At 40.4% G+C, this 14,331-nt stretch overlaps 1 protein-coding gene across 7 annotated transcripts in view; it reads left to right on the top strand.

Moving 5' to 3' along the window:
* The window catches only part of KANSL1L (KAT8 regulatory NSL complex subunit 1 like), a 63,072-nt gene that overhangs the window by 34,227 nt on the left and 14,514 nt on the right, over nt 1-14,331 (top strand). For all 7 annotated transcript variants that reach the window (XR_005257641.1, XM_038143449.1, XM_038143447.1 and 4 more), the window contains 2 exons: nt 115-316; nt 11,313-11,475. Coding sequence is in view for 6 of the 7 variants with exons in the window: in XM_038143449.1 (XP_037999377.1) it covers nt 115-316; nt 11,313-11,475 (365 nt within the window). In the remaining variant the exon portion in view is untranslated. The remainder of the gene's footprint in view (nt 1-114; nt 317-11,312; nt 11,476-14,331) is intronic.

Genomic DNA, 14,331 nt, shown 5'->3' with positions numbered 1-14,331 from the left:
AATTCTCTTAGAATTAGATAGCTAATGCTAATCAGTGTGTGAAATCTTGGCCTGTGCATGTGGAGCATATCTGACGTTTTGTATTTCCTCTCCTCATTATTCATGAAACTGCAGAGCTTCAGACAACAGAGAGGTTTCCTCTTCAAGCAGCTGGCTGCTTGACCATCAGCACATCAAGAAAAGAAGAAGAGACAGGACAAGGCTCAGATCTGTCTCTGTGACTAATGTGAGCACATCTGCCCGAACAAGGCCACTTCACAGTTTCCAGAAGAGGAAACTCTACAGAATGCACAGTGCCTGTCACTGGAATCAGCAGGTGGGCCCTTACCTCCCTGTTTGGGAGAGAAAACCAAAGAGTCCAGCTGCTGGAGGCAGCATGTGTCTTGCCTGGCGTGCCAGAGGAATGGTGCACATTGTGCTGCTGATTTGTTGCGTTCAGGGACCATAGAGTGTGTGTGGTGGCAGTACTGCATGTGTCTGCAGGAGCTCAGAGTTAATGAGCTGAACATAAAAATTAAAGATAGCTCAGAGTCCTGCTTATCAAATCAGTGTGTTCTATGGCTGTCTTTAAAGCCCTTGTACAATCTAAGAGGCAACTTGAGAGTTCTTTTGGAGGTCTGACTGCTCAGGAGACAGGCTACAGTATAAAGCATCTACCCATTTGTTTTCAGAATATTTGTTTTAGCTACAGGAAAGCTTACACAGCTGGTGGCACATTATTTTCTAGGAAATTGAATTGCAATATCTTAATCTTGTTTCCATTTTTGCTGTTGCTCGTTAGTTATATTGCCTTTTTCATGATACAAAGAGTGCTTTAAAACTCCTAGAATTTTCTGCGTTACAGAGGAATTAATATTTTAAAACGGAAAAAAAACACATTGTCTTGTGCAGGGCAAGGCTATCTGCTCTCATCTGATATTAATAGCATATTGCTGGTAAGAATATATAATGAGTTTAGCTGTGGTGATTAAAGAAACAGTCTAATTTGGGAGCAGAGACAGTATGAACTCATTCTTCAGAGCAGTGCTAATCCCAAGAGGTTTTAATTTCTTGATTTTACTTTGCCTTTTTAAGTGTAGTATTGAGGGAAATCTCCATGTCTCCTCAGCTAACTGTCTAGGATTTGCTAAGTGTGCCAGTGCTCTGGGGAGCAATTTCCCACGCAAGGATGTTCTGTGCTGATTCAGCATTCTCTGCAAAATGGCAGAGGCGTCCTAGTTTTAGCAAGATACTTTATTGAAAAACTGTCCAGTTTCTCATTTGTTTGAGTTCCCAGCTTCCTGGCAGTGGGGCTTAAAGACTTGGCAGCCTGCCTGGAAGGTTTGGGCCAGGGGGATGGTGAGTGAGGCTGGGAGCTCTTCCTTCTCCTAGGTGCTTAGCCTTTTCATCTTCCTTGCATTGACCAAGGAGGCTGTTGTGGACTTGGACTTACTGATAGCCATGCAATCCTGTCATAGAGGTTGGAGACCTCGTGCTGTGGCTGATGCCTCCAACTGCTTCTTGCAGCTGTGGAGGGAGCTCCTTAGCAAGAGACTCAAGGACTTTCCCTTCCTTTGTCTTAAACAATGAAGGGTTTTCACTCCAGATGCAGTTTCTAAATAGCAGGGCTTTCTGGAAGCCTGCTGTCTTGCAGGTTCAAGTATTTCATATTTCTACAAGCACTACCTATGTCTCTGTGTTCTGAGAAGTGGGCCAGAGTTAGTGAAGTTCTGAGATTATCAGTAAAGGCTTGTGATCAGGAACTCCATGTCTGTAGCCTGACAGCAGGAGTTCAAGGCAGAGTTTACATTTTTACCTTCAACCAGATACAGAGCTCAGCTGCTCTGCATGCTTGGTAGTTTACCTTGACTTGTAGGCTGCAAAGAAAGATTTATGATTAACCTTTGGCTGTAGACTGCAAGCAAAAAGTACATTTTTAGGTTACTAGTTAAGGCTTCAAGTATCAGAGCTGGTGCAACTGTGTGTCTGCTCCATACTCTTGACATCTCTGGTCCCTCATATGAACCCAGCTTTGGTGTCTCTGTACCAAAAGTGCAGAGATGTCCCAAAGACAGTGGGGTAAAACAGCCCTGTAGGGAATGCTGTTTATGCTTACTGCAGTTCTCAGCTCCAAACTCTGTGTTTAGACTCTGCTTTTGAATGTCCTTTCCACAAGAAAGTTAACCAAGAGGCAATGTGGAGAACTACATCATGGGCTACAAACAGATTCTGTGGCTCTTTTTCCTGGAGAAAATAAGAAATTATGGCAGCAATCAAGTTGTCAGCTTCAGTCATCATGCAAATGCCAAACTCAGTTAAGTTTTGAAAATTAAGGTAAAGCAGGGAACAAAGCCTCTCACGCAGTGTTGGTTAAAAACAGAGGATCAGGGATTCTGCTAAGGAAATAAGTGATAAAATTAGACTGGACATTTCCAGCACATTCTGACAATTAAACCTAAATCGGTGTCAAGGTTTTAAATGAAGAGTCATCAGCAGTGTATCATTTTATTCAACAAATCTTACTCTAACAGGCCCTGTCACTTTCTTAGTCCTGCACTTGCTACGCTTGGTTACCCAGTTGTTGATGAGATTGCTCATCCTGTAATGAAAGAGCACTGGCCATCAGCCCAGGCTGGCTTCTGGATTAGGCAGATGTTTAAGGGTAAGGATGCAAAATGGGGAATGATTTCTGGGATTGATATCTAGTTTTCTCTGAAAATGCATTTAAATTCCCCAGAGTAGTCCAGCAAATTTCCTCTGGTCTTTCACAGAAAAAAAAATGAGTAACTTCTTAGCATATAGGAAATAGTTGGATTTTTAATGTAACATTAGTGTGCCTTCTCTGGCAAGGGCCTCTCCCATATTTCCTCAAATTTAACATATTTATATGTGGGGGGATAGAATGGAGATGGTATATAAAGTAATCTTACCCCTAAGGATTTGCAGCTGGGCTAATTATCAAAATGAGGAGAAGGCCTAACTTCAACAGGCCACAGCTGTAACTAGTAAGAACAACAGGAGCTATAAAAGAGTGGGTTGGCTTGTCAAGAGGACACACCCTGAAGCAGGAAGGGAACTGGAGTCAGTCAGTTACCTGGTGAGAGAGGAAGGATGTGCTCAGAGGAGCTGCTCACCAGAAAACACCAAATAGGTATGAAACTTTTGTAAGAAAGAGATGATAGCATAAAATTCCTGTTAAATATATGCATATATGACAAGATTTATAGAACCCCTGGTACCACAATCTGTGAAGATCCCCATTTCTTTAACGTCACTGGCCTGAAAACAAGCTGGGAGTCTTGCAGCAGATGTGGAATGAACGAATTGCAGCTTGCCAAAATCAGAGGAGCAAACTGAATCTCCTGAATGTTGCAGCTCCTGGTGGTGCCTGGTTTGAGCAGCCAGTGAGCAGTGCCTGGCAGTGCTGAGGGAAAATGTTGCTCTGCAGAGCAATTTGAGCAAGATGGGGACTAAAGAATTCTGAGCAGAAAATGACAGCAAAATGCAGACCTGCATGTGTGGGACATGAAGAAATGCTGGGATGGCTTTGAGGAATTTGCAGTTGGGGTTTGATTGCAATGAATGGTTGTAGCCTTTGTGCGTCTGAATGGCATTCAGAGTGTCATCCCTCACATCTCTTCAGATTCATTTGGGAAGCTCGTTCTCCCCCCTCACCCCCCTAACATCCATGTTAGGAAAAGTAAAGTATGAAACTGAATTGCTATGCCATCTGTTAGTTCATGAGGTCACTGGGAAGGCAGCCACATTTTTTCTCTTATCTACTGCCATGCCACATACATTTACAATGAGTGTGTATGACCTAGAAGCCTCCTGTTGCCTGTGGAGAGATGCCCTATATTGTCCTCTGCTGTTTCTTTTCTGGAAAGGACTACACCTTCCCCTGCTGTGCTAGTTATATGATGCTTACACAAGGTAGTATCTATAAGAAAATACAGAAGTTTGTGAAACTCTAGAAGACCTTCCAGATTGGCAAGATAGACCCCAGATAAATAAAACAGGATGCAGGGTGTTTGGTTTATCTGTCACCATCCCATATCCTCAGGAACTTGAAACAGCTTTTGGGGCCAAATCCGCTGGTCCCCCAATTCAGAATGACTAAGTACCACAGGATGATCCCTGAGTCATCATTTGGCTCTGGAATCTGTTTTGTATCTTTCTTCTTTATCTAATAAAGAGCTTTGTGAGAGCTTAGGCCATTTCTTGATTGTGAGTCATGCACAGCAAATCTTGGGATTGCAGTCTGTGCTTCAGTCCAGAGGACGTGATTGTAGTGGTGCATTTCTTCAGCATGATGTTTGAATGAATGAATGATAAAACTTGCGTGTAGAGCCGCACAAAGGAGAGAGCTGCAGGTGTGTTCTAGTAGGAGGAGACAATGTTTGCAGGGGGGAGTTGGAAGTCTGAGAGTGCTGTGTTCAAAATGTTGGATCTGCCCCTCGTTTGCACTGTTACAGCTGGCAAGTCAAAACCTCTGGGTCATTGTCTCCTATAAAATGTGTGTTATGTAGTTTCAATGCTAAGAAAGAAGACCAGAAGTATCTGAACATTAAAACCCAGAAGGTCTGTAAGTGGCAGATCAGTGTCAGGACTGTAAGACACAAACACCTATTGAATCATTTCTCAGTGGTTGTTGTGTTTATAGCTGCCTTCCTCCCCCACCCCAGGCTCTCCAGTCTCTCATGCTCCTGCAAATGCTTTTCCTGTAGTGAGGAAAATTGTACCTCTGTCCCCTGCTATTTTTTTGTCTGCACTTGAAGGAACTAAATTATCTGTGACATACTAAAAGTTTTAAAAGCAGACAAGTGTTGTACCAGTCAGAAACTCTCAGAGAGGTTTGCTTAGCTGACATGCCCTGAAGTTTTCTTTTTCGCTGTTTTATCTGTGTGACTTGCTGCAGGATTTTTTTAATAAAAAGGATTTTGTTTTGCCCAGTACATTTTGTTAATTTCTCATTTAATATCCTAACAAAGGATATTCCGCTTTTTTCAAGTCATGCTTTGCCAAGAGATGTCATTGATGCTATGTAGACTTAATCTATAAAAGCTTTATATAGCTCTAAGTAAAGGTAAGAGTCAATAGAGCAGTGAGATTGGAGTACTCTCAATTTTGTTCCTGTTTCTTTGCAGAGTTGTAGAGCATGGTGGGATTTTTTAATCTGAAAATTCTTGTTGTAATTGTATTCCATCTGCTGGAGAAAGAGTTGGTTGTGGGGACTGAGGCATGTGGAGAAAACAGAATTCAAACTTACAAAGCTGCCAGCACCCTGAAAGTTGGGAATTGAGGTGCAAAAGCTTACATTTTAGATACCACAGGCAAACAGTTGGTATGATGTTGCCAACTCTTGCAGTTGCATATTGCCACATTTTCTTCTCTGCAATCTCAGCTGGGATTTAAGTAAGAGCAGAAGAATATCTGTTTTCATTTAGTGGTTTAAAAAAAAAAAAAAGTGAGTGCTTGTCCAGAAGGCTCCAAAGCAGATAGGAGAAAAGTATTTAAATTGTAGAGTATGAGTTTCTTATTTTGATTTAAATCTTATGCTGGTTCTGTGATTTCTGTGTTCGGGACCATTCCCAGTCCATGTCTGGTGCCAGTGGTATTTTTTGTAGATGCTGCTTCATAAATACATGTGTGTCTTTCCCCAGGTCTTGTTGATTTTCAAGTTTTTTGAAAGAGTGTGTATATATTTTTATTTATATATAATACACATATATGCACATATAATTTGTATTTTATCCAGCATGCCTAGCCTTTATCTTGGTTCCTAAATAGCAATGCTATTTGCTAGGGGTCTGTACTGGGAGGAAAGAAGTTGCATTGGGTGGAGTCTACTGGTTGTCATCCTCTTCCTTGGTATCCCTAGATACTGGCTCCACCACCTGCTTCAACATAGTTTCCTGGCATTGCTGACTTCTGAAAAAATGTTGTTTTGTTGCCAAGTCTCCTGCAAACTGGTTCAGTGCAAGTGGTGTGGTACCTCTGTGGATATGTCAGTCTTGTGGTCTGGGAAGGAGAATCCCTTGGTTACCAAGTTTGTACATGAAAATAATAGTTAATTAAATTGGTGCTTTACCCCTGGAAGTTAAAAAAGAAGGCCTTCTGTTAGTTAAAAAGCATTAAAAACTGAGTGGCAAAAAAAGTTTCTCATACACATTCAGCTATTCTGAATGTGTGACAAGAATTCTGTCTCTGAGGGAGGGAGGCATGAAGGCAGAAAGGAAGGGGACAAACATCTCTATCTTTGCAAGTCTGTGATACTGCCAGTAGAACTAGATCCATCCTTTGAGGCTTATGGCAAGCTAGTAAGCCTGTGAATTCTTTTTTCTCCTTTTTTTGTCAGAATGAAAACCCTTCATGCTTTCCACAGTCTTGCACTTCTAGTGTAGTGACATCTCTGTAGTGTTTTACTGATCATGTCTACTCTTAATTTCTGCATGGTGTTTCTGAGATGATAGATATCCCTGTGGGTCAACATATCTTTCTTTCTTTTGGTTTAACTGGTCAAAGATTGAGCACTAACCTTGATTTTTCAATTGATTTTCTAGTTGAACAAAACATTTTTGTTTCAGGGTGTAGAAGACAGCATGCTCTTCTACAGAGCAGGTGAAAGTCCATTGGCTTATTGCAAGATTAAAGAAACTAAACTCCATGTATGCTTAGGAGAGGTGGGTGATACTTGGGAACAGTAGAAGCTGTCACTCCTTGTAGGATACTGATTCAAAAAATCTGAATTTGTGACAATTTAGATGCTGAGTAAGTTTTCATTAGTGTTTTATGAAACTCTCCTCTTCCTGGAAAAAAAGGATCTCTGCCGTAGGATCTGCCAGTTTACCTTTATTGGCAGCTTTAGAGGGGCCAAGGCAGATGAATTTCACATCCTGGGGCAGCTTGCATCCCTGTACCTGACATGTATGGGAAAGCACTTCTATAAAGACTTCATGTGGAAGGGAGGGTCTGACATGTGGCAGGGATGTGTGTGTGTATGTCAGCACCATCTGTTGTGCACCTTCCCATGTAGGGATGTCTTAGATGCTTTTCCCACCCTCTCTCCCACTACCTGTTAATAAGAAAGAAGCTCTTGGGGGCTTTCAGATTAACCTTTCAGTGTCTGTGTATTGTGTGTTGCCCAAAGCACTCTGCACTTGAGACCTGCACATTTCCACTGTGAAACACAAGTTTTCCTGGAGCTGTGTGTTCTGCCAGAGGGGCACAGCTCTGCTCAGAGCAGGGTGTTGAGAGCAGAGCAGGGAGGCCGTGGAGGAGTGGGCTGTCCTCAAGGCAGATGCTGAAGCACTGAGGCAAGCAGGCTGCTCTATCAGTCTGATCTGTACACAGCACAGGATTAAAAGTTGGTCATTGCGTGATGTGTTTGGTGTTCCAAGGTGAGTTGTCAGCCACCCACGCAGAGGTTCTCTTGAGTCCCATAGTTAAATCTCTGCTACCCATTTACTGAAGAACAGTTTTTAATATGGAGGGAGATAGCTCTTTGATATTGCTGAAAACTCCTGAGAGTGTGTTTGTAGAGAGAATAAATGCATTTTTCCTTGCCTTTTTGGGCTTAATAAGAGTAATCAGGAGCAGATGTGACAGGTATTCAGCAGAGTGTATTTGAATTAATTTAATTACCTTCCTGGATTCAGGCACAGTGGCGTAATTGAACTGTGGCTCTCTGTACTGTTACACTTGGGCATGTTTCCAAAACTGGTAGGAGTTTTAGTGAACAGTAGCTGAAACCACAAAATGAGAATTCACTTCACAGTTTTTTAAATGGGAGCACAGATCATTTTTCCTTTCATTTATGGCATGTTTCATAGACTCACACTTTTTCCTCTGCAGAAGGATGGGATGGCCAGTAGAGTTCAGCCTTCTGACCCTTCAAGAACAGAGCCATGAGCCAATTCTACTTTGTCTAATGCATCAGTCTGTCACAAGCAAGCACAAGAATTGTTTTGAGTATCAAAATTAATTGCTCTGTTTTCTGTAACCCAGTGAAACAGTACTAAGGGGGAAAAATCCAAGTTCAAAATTCATAATACTCTAGAGAATTAGAGTCTGTTGGTTGACACCATTCCATTTCATAAGTTTAAACCAGAAATGCTATTTTATTTCAATATTTAAAGCTTGTACACTCCTCGCTTCCTCTTAAACACAGCGAGTTTTCTCCAATATAATGAATTTTATGTAACATTATCCTTCATATCTGCTTGAGCTCAGGAAGCATGAAGTTTTCTATTTCAGTAATGAATAAAAATGTTTCAGGAGGTGTACAAGGTGTAGTATAGCAAGGGGAAAGGAGAAGATTGATAAGAGTTTTGTAACCTCTCTTGCTTTCTGAAGGGTTGGTGTTGTGGTCAGGTTTGCTGTGGGGGCCTGTCTCCTAAAAGCTGTGTGCCCTGGTGTTACAGTGCCATGGCTGAATGGATATACATGTGGGCTTGTTTTCAGCGGGGTTTTGGTGGATTTTTTTGTTGCTGTGTAAAGTTTCAATAACTGACTGCTGTAAAAGGCAATTGGTTTGTAGACTGTATTCTATTTGGAATTGAAAGCGGGGAGATAAATAAACAATTCTTCCATTTTATTTCAATAAAAGTTGAATCACTTTCTTTGAGTAAAATGCCTTAATTCCAGTGATAAGGGCTTCTGAAATCTTTTTATCAAGAGTTTATTAAGTCACTATTTCTGAGAAACATAATGATTTCACTAATTCAGCATTTTCCAGTGGAAGACTACTCCATCAGAAATCTAAACCAGATCTGGTAGCTACGAACACAGACACTGACAAATTTCTTAGCTTTTTTTCCCTAGTAGCTTCACAGGCATTTAAATAAAATTGCTCTTCCTTCTACGAAGTTTGTATTTTCTTTTGGATTACAAACTGGCTTAATGAAGATTTCATTACTTAGGTGTTGATGCCAGAGCATTCAAGGCACACATTCAGGCATAAGGTTTTGTAATTCCCACCACAGGCAAGTTGAGAAAAAAAATTCCTGATATTGGCAAATGGCTTTTAATATAGTTTCAAAATGGATTTTGACTGTGAGGTTGTTTGACCATGTATGCATGTTTTTGAACTGGCTCAGCTTTAATAATCAGGATGTGTTTGGGGCTAAAGTGAATTAAAGCAAGAAAAAGTGAGTAAGGACTAAAGGTCTGGATGTCAGAATGTCTTGATCTTATCTGTATACTTTCTAGGTAATTTTACTGATCAGTTTTTGGGAATTTCTTTTTAAACAATGAGTAAGAGATTTATCTACTGCAATGTGATTCACTTCTATTTAAAAAAAAAGGACAGGCAGAAGAGGTCCTGTTGCAGCTTAAAGAGTAGAGACTTAGTAAATTGCTTCATTTCTAAACCCCAAATATCAACAAGAAATATGCTTTTGTGCAATTTTGAAAAGCAAGTCCTTCGTGCATTGAGGTACAACAAGTACCTAAAAGCTCTTTAAGCTTCAGTGTAATGATCCATATAATGGGAAACACTGAGTTTACTTTAGCATTTATCCCTCTAGTGTTTCCAAACACAGGACCCAGTTCTGCCAACACTTTATGGATGTTTAAAGTTTAACAGATGAAGAGTCCCATATGTCTGTCACAGGAAAATAAGAGAACATTGATTTGAAGGAGTCCTGGGCTAGGAAAGAATTCTTTCCAAGTTGAGAAGCACTTGTGCGTACACCTGTGTATGGAGATCAAGGTGGATTTAGGATTGCTGATTTTTTCCTGGGGGGGAAAAAAAGTTAAATATAGGAACCTCCCCCCCCCACCCCCCCCCCATCACTGTGTTCTCTGCTCCAGCATCATAACATGCTTACTTGATTTTAGTAGTTTCTGAGATACAGTACCAGCATAGAGAACTCAGTAACTGAGCAGAAAGGAGAATTTCTTAATGTAATATTTTCTGAGATGATGTGGGTTGTGAATATTGATGCTGTGTGGCAGAAGGACTGCTTTGACTAAGTGGAGGGAGTTTGATGTGGTAGATATAATCCCTGCATCACTAATTAATGAATGGCAATGCTAAAGTGCAGCCTGGAGTATTTCGGGCAGGAGAAAGAGCTGTCTTTGATTCAGAAAGCAGAAGTACAGAAAATGCAAGTAATGTTCTTTGAGTCTCACCTTTGATGCTACATGTTTCCATAAAAAGTCATGAGAAAATGTCATTCATTCTTACAGGTTTTTACACTGGAACTGTTTCCCAGGGCTTGATAAATGTGATTGTTGGTGCAGGGCTTGAGATTCCCCCTAAGTACTCCAGTATCCCTTTCTCTCCATTCCCATTTGCAGGATCTGCAGCATTTGGCAAAATATCAGAAACCTATAGAAGCCTCTAAAAATGTCAGTGTCTTTGGGGTTACTACCCCAATTATCCAATAAGAAAGCAGCTTATGCCACATTATTTCCCTGAAGTGCTTTTTGTAGCACATTCTGAAGCACAGACTACTATTTGCTGCTGTCTTGTATCATCACATTTAATTCTTTCCTTCTGTCTTTCAGAGCTCAGTCTGTGGCCTGCACTCTGCTGCTTATTCCTGCCCATTTTCACCCTGCCTTTTGCCTCAGTCCTGCTACCTCCCATCCACCAGTTCTGTGCCATCCATCCTTTTACCTTCCATACTGAAACAAGCTTTGCAGCCAAGCAGCTAAATTAATTTCTGTGCACCTTTCCTCTTTCTAGCAATTCCTGTTACTGCCTATTAATCACTTCTTAATGCATCCCTCTCTGTGTTTATTGCTGTATGTCTTCTTTCTGTTTGCTTATCTGATGTTTAAATTATAGCAAGGTAAAGACTTTGCCTTTTTAGTTTGTGTAAGTACACAGTATGCTCAAAATGTTCAATATAGTTTCTTACATTAAAATGTGTGTGCTCAAGGTGCCTAAAGATACTGATGCTAAGAATCTTACTAAGGGGGTAAATAAATGACACCTTCTATCTAGTCTGGTGTTAAGTTTGTTTGTGCATTTATATCACACCTGTTATGCTAGAATCAAATATTAAGGGGTATTTGTTTGTCATTGGATAGATCAAAAGAATGATTGGAAACAGTTACGTTTTATCTGAAAGCTTTGACAGCTGTTTCCTGGTCCTAATTGAAGGAGCAGTTTGTATTCTGTGTATTGTGCACTGTTGTCCACAGTTAGTGAAGGTAAGTCATATTTAGATTATCTGGAGATTGTTAGAATATTCTTTCCATTCACATATAAAAGTGTGTCACTCACTGAGTTGTTGATTTGTTGGGTTTTTTCGCTCTTCTGGTCTAATTTGAAGGACACGAGTAAAGGAAAAGTTAACCTTTGTTTCTGTGTATTCTTGCAGACTTTTCCATCTAGAGATGCCTCCTTTCCATATAAAACTCAGTTGCCATGTGTGGTGCCAGCCTCCACTTTCAGCAGCAGTGAATACAGCACAGAATCTAAAATCCTCGATTATGTGCAAGAGCTGGACTCTTCCTTCCATCCAGTCTTATCATTCCCTTCAGGTAAGTAATGCCATGACTTAACAGAGTGCTTGTGCTTACAGGTTGTGGACTAACTTGTCTTTTCAGTGATTTTTAGGACTTAGTTCTCTTAACAGAAAACTTCACACTGTCAAAATACATGAGTTTAGACTAAATGAAAATCTTGACTTGATCCTGACTTTCGAAAAACACACCTTCTAGATTTCTCATTACCAACAGTGTGTTAAAGCCTTGAAAGACTGGTCACGAAAAAAGGTGTGCTTGGGTGTTTCATGGTGTGTCTAATTGAGTCAGGGTCAGTCTTTTAAAGATGGTGCTTTTGCCAGCACAATACCATGGTTGTGTTGTTTTCATAAGCAACTTTCTTTGTGTTCAGGCCCTTTGGACTAGGTCTAAAAAACTTTCTTTAGGTTTTCTAATTATTTTTGGGATAGTCAGCCTTTTTGATTATCTTGGAAGTTTTATGGTTTCTTGTCATCTGATCTTTTAGTCTTTTTGGACAGTAATATAGAGGATGTTGTCTCTGACTCAGCCCTGAAATGAGTGCAGGTGCAACTTGGCAGTACTTGGGACTTCAAAATAGCAGCCTAAATGCAGCAGAAGGGATTGAATTTTTGTGGGATTTTTTAGTTTTAGGAAAAACCTATTTCCAGATAGTTACTGACCAGTACAGGAATTACACTGCTCTAGGGAGCTTTTTTGCCACAGAACAATTCTGGAGATGGAGCTGGGAATTCCGTGGAACTGTTTGAATCTTTAATCAAACCCCAGAAATACAGTGTAGACACTGCAGCCTTGTGTTAGGAAATCAGGAATTAATTAAGGCTTGGTTTTGGAGAGCTTGTCACTGGCCTGTAGAGAAGACCCAAGTGTGGACATGGAATCCAGAGGAAGCCTCAGCTCTGGCAGTTTGCATCCCGTGCATGGATTAAAGAGGAGATTGTTGTAGGAGCAGATAGGAGAAATGGAACGCTCACCACAAGAGTGCAACAGCAAACATCCCAGTCAACAGAACTCCGTTTGAACAGAAAAACACCACCTAAATCTTTCTTCTTTTACACACACTGTCACTTCCCCTGTGACTCTGGCAGCACAGCTGGACCCCAGGAGTTTAGACATCTGTTCAAGGAAGGTCTGTGCCCCTTGTGTTCATTCTTACCTCCCTGGTAAAGGAGCCTGGGGTGTGTAACAAGAACATGGAGCTTTTGTTTTCTCAAAAAACCCTTTGTCATCATAAAAATCCGAAAAAGCTTTGGACTGTGCTGTGGCTACTGTTGGACACTTTGCCAGGATGGAGGAGGAAAAAATGTTTTTAGCTTCATTCCAGTATCAAGAGCATATTTCTTAAGGAATATTTGTTCTCTTTTCCAGGAGCTTTGGTAATAATAGTTGGGACAGGGAAGAAGTACTAGGCCTGCTATCTCCTGTTCAAATGCAGTCCTCACATTTGGGGGAGCTAGATTCATGCTTTACTTTGTGCACTTTGCTGTCTCTAGCTCCTCATGAAGACTAGTCTATTTGACATTTTCTTTCATGTGAAAGAATTATTGTGAATAAATGCATGGTAGAAATTTTCCAAGTTGTAGCCTACTTCCATTTCATGTTTTCTTTGCAGCTTTCTTGGTTATCCCCTTCCAGAGCAATAAATTCTCTTAAAATATTCTTGTGCTGTGCCTACATCTTTATATATAAAAATTGTCAGCAGAGTAAAAGAAAAGAGTTTTGCATTCATTTTCTCTAGATGTTAAAAATACATTGTTTCATTTTGAAATTCTGGGAGTTTGATTTTTTTTTTTTTGCATGTGTGTGTGTGCAAAAAGGGATTCAACTCCAAGATTCAGATCTAGTTCTCTCACCTTGGTTTTTCATCTTTAAAGGTGAACCATAATTTGCAGACAATCTAGTGAATAGTGCAGTGGGACTGGCTCACTAGTGTACTCTGTTTTGGAAGCATAATTGTCCCTATGTCTAAGTCTTTCTTTCACAGTTTTCAAATTACCAAGGATCTTGACTAAACATAGTCAGTGGTTGCAGTATTGCTTTAACATAACAGCACCTCCTTCAACTTGCACCTAGTTAACTGGAAAATTGTAGTTTGTATCTAGGAAGTTTGGGTTTCTGGTATTTCTGCACCTAGGCTGTGGATTGATTGAAACGAGCACTCTTGCCCTTTCAATGAAGATACAGGAAGACATGATAAAAAATCTGGGTCACCCAGGTGGTTTCCCAGGCCAAAAAAACAAAACAAAACAAAAAAAGCCAAACCAACCAAACAAAAACAACAACAAAAAGCAAGCAAACAAACAAAAAACCAACAAAAAACCCCACTAAAAAAAAATCAGCAAAATTGGAGGAATGTTTTGGTTCTCTCGTTACTTAAATGTTGTGACTAACACACCTTTCAGACCTTCTTTGTTTAACTTGGAAGCAGAGTAGGAAACACAGCAAAAACCTTGGGGTGTTGAGATAAAGCAATCAAGTTAGATCCATATCAAATTGAAAAGAAAATGGTTCTTTTTATTTAGCAAAATATGTTGAAAGTTTTTGTCCTGAAGGCACATGAGGCTATAACTGTGCATAAATATATGTAGTTTAATGCCCACCCTTGGGCCTGCCCACAGTCCTCTTCTCATTCTGAATGTGCTAGCTGTCAATCCTACTTCTTACACTGACACTTTTTTCAATTAAATTTCCCTTCATTCTTGTATTTTTTTTCCAGAAAGGCTTTTCAGAGAGGTAGTTTTTTTTAAGCCTCCCTGCCTTACAGCAGAGGGTAGATTCCTTACCACTTGAAATGTTTTGCAGGCTAATTCTGCATCAGAACTCCTATCAGAAAATGAATTGCATTGCCCTGCTGTAGACCTTTCCAGGGAGACA

This window comes from Motacilla alba, chromosome 7 (genome assembly GCF_015832195.1).
Source record: "Motacilla alba alba isolate MOTALB_02 chromosome 7, Motacilla_alba_V1.0_pri, whole genome shotgun sequence".
Lineage (NCBI taxonomy): Eukaryota > Metazoa > Chordata > Aves > Passeriformes > Motacillidae > Motacilla > Motacilla alba.
Note: the sequence above shows the minus strand (reverse complement) of the source record. Positions and strands in the feature narration are given on the sequence as shown.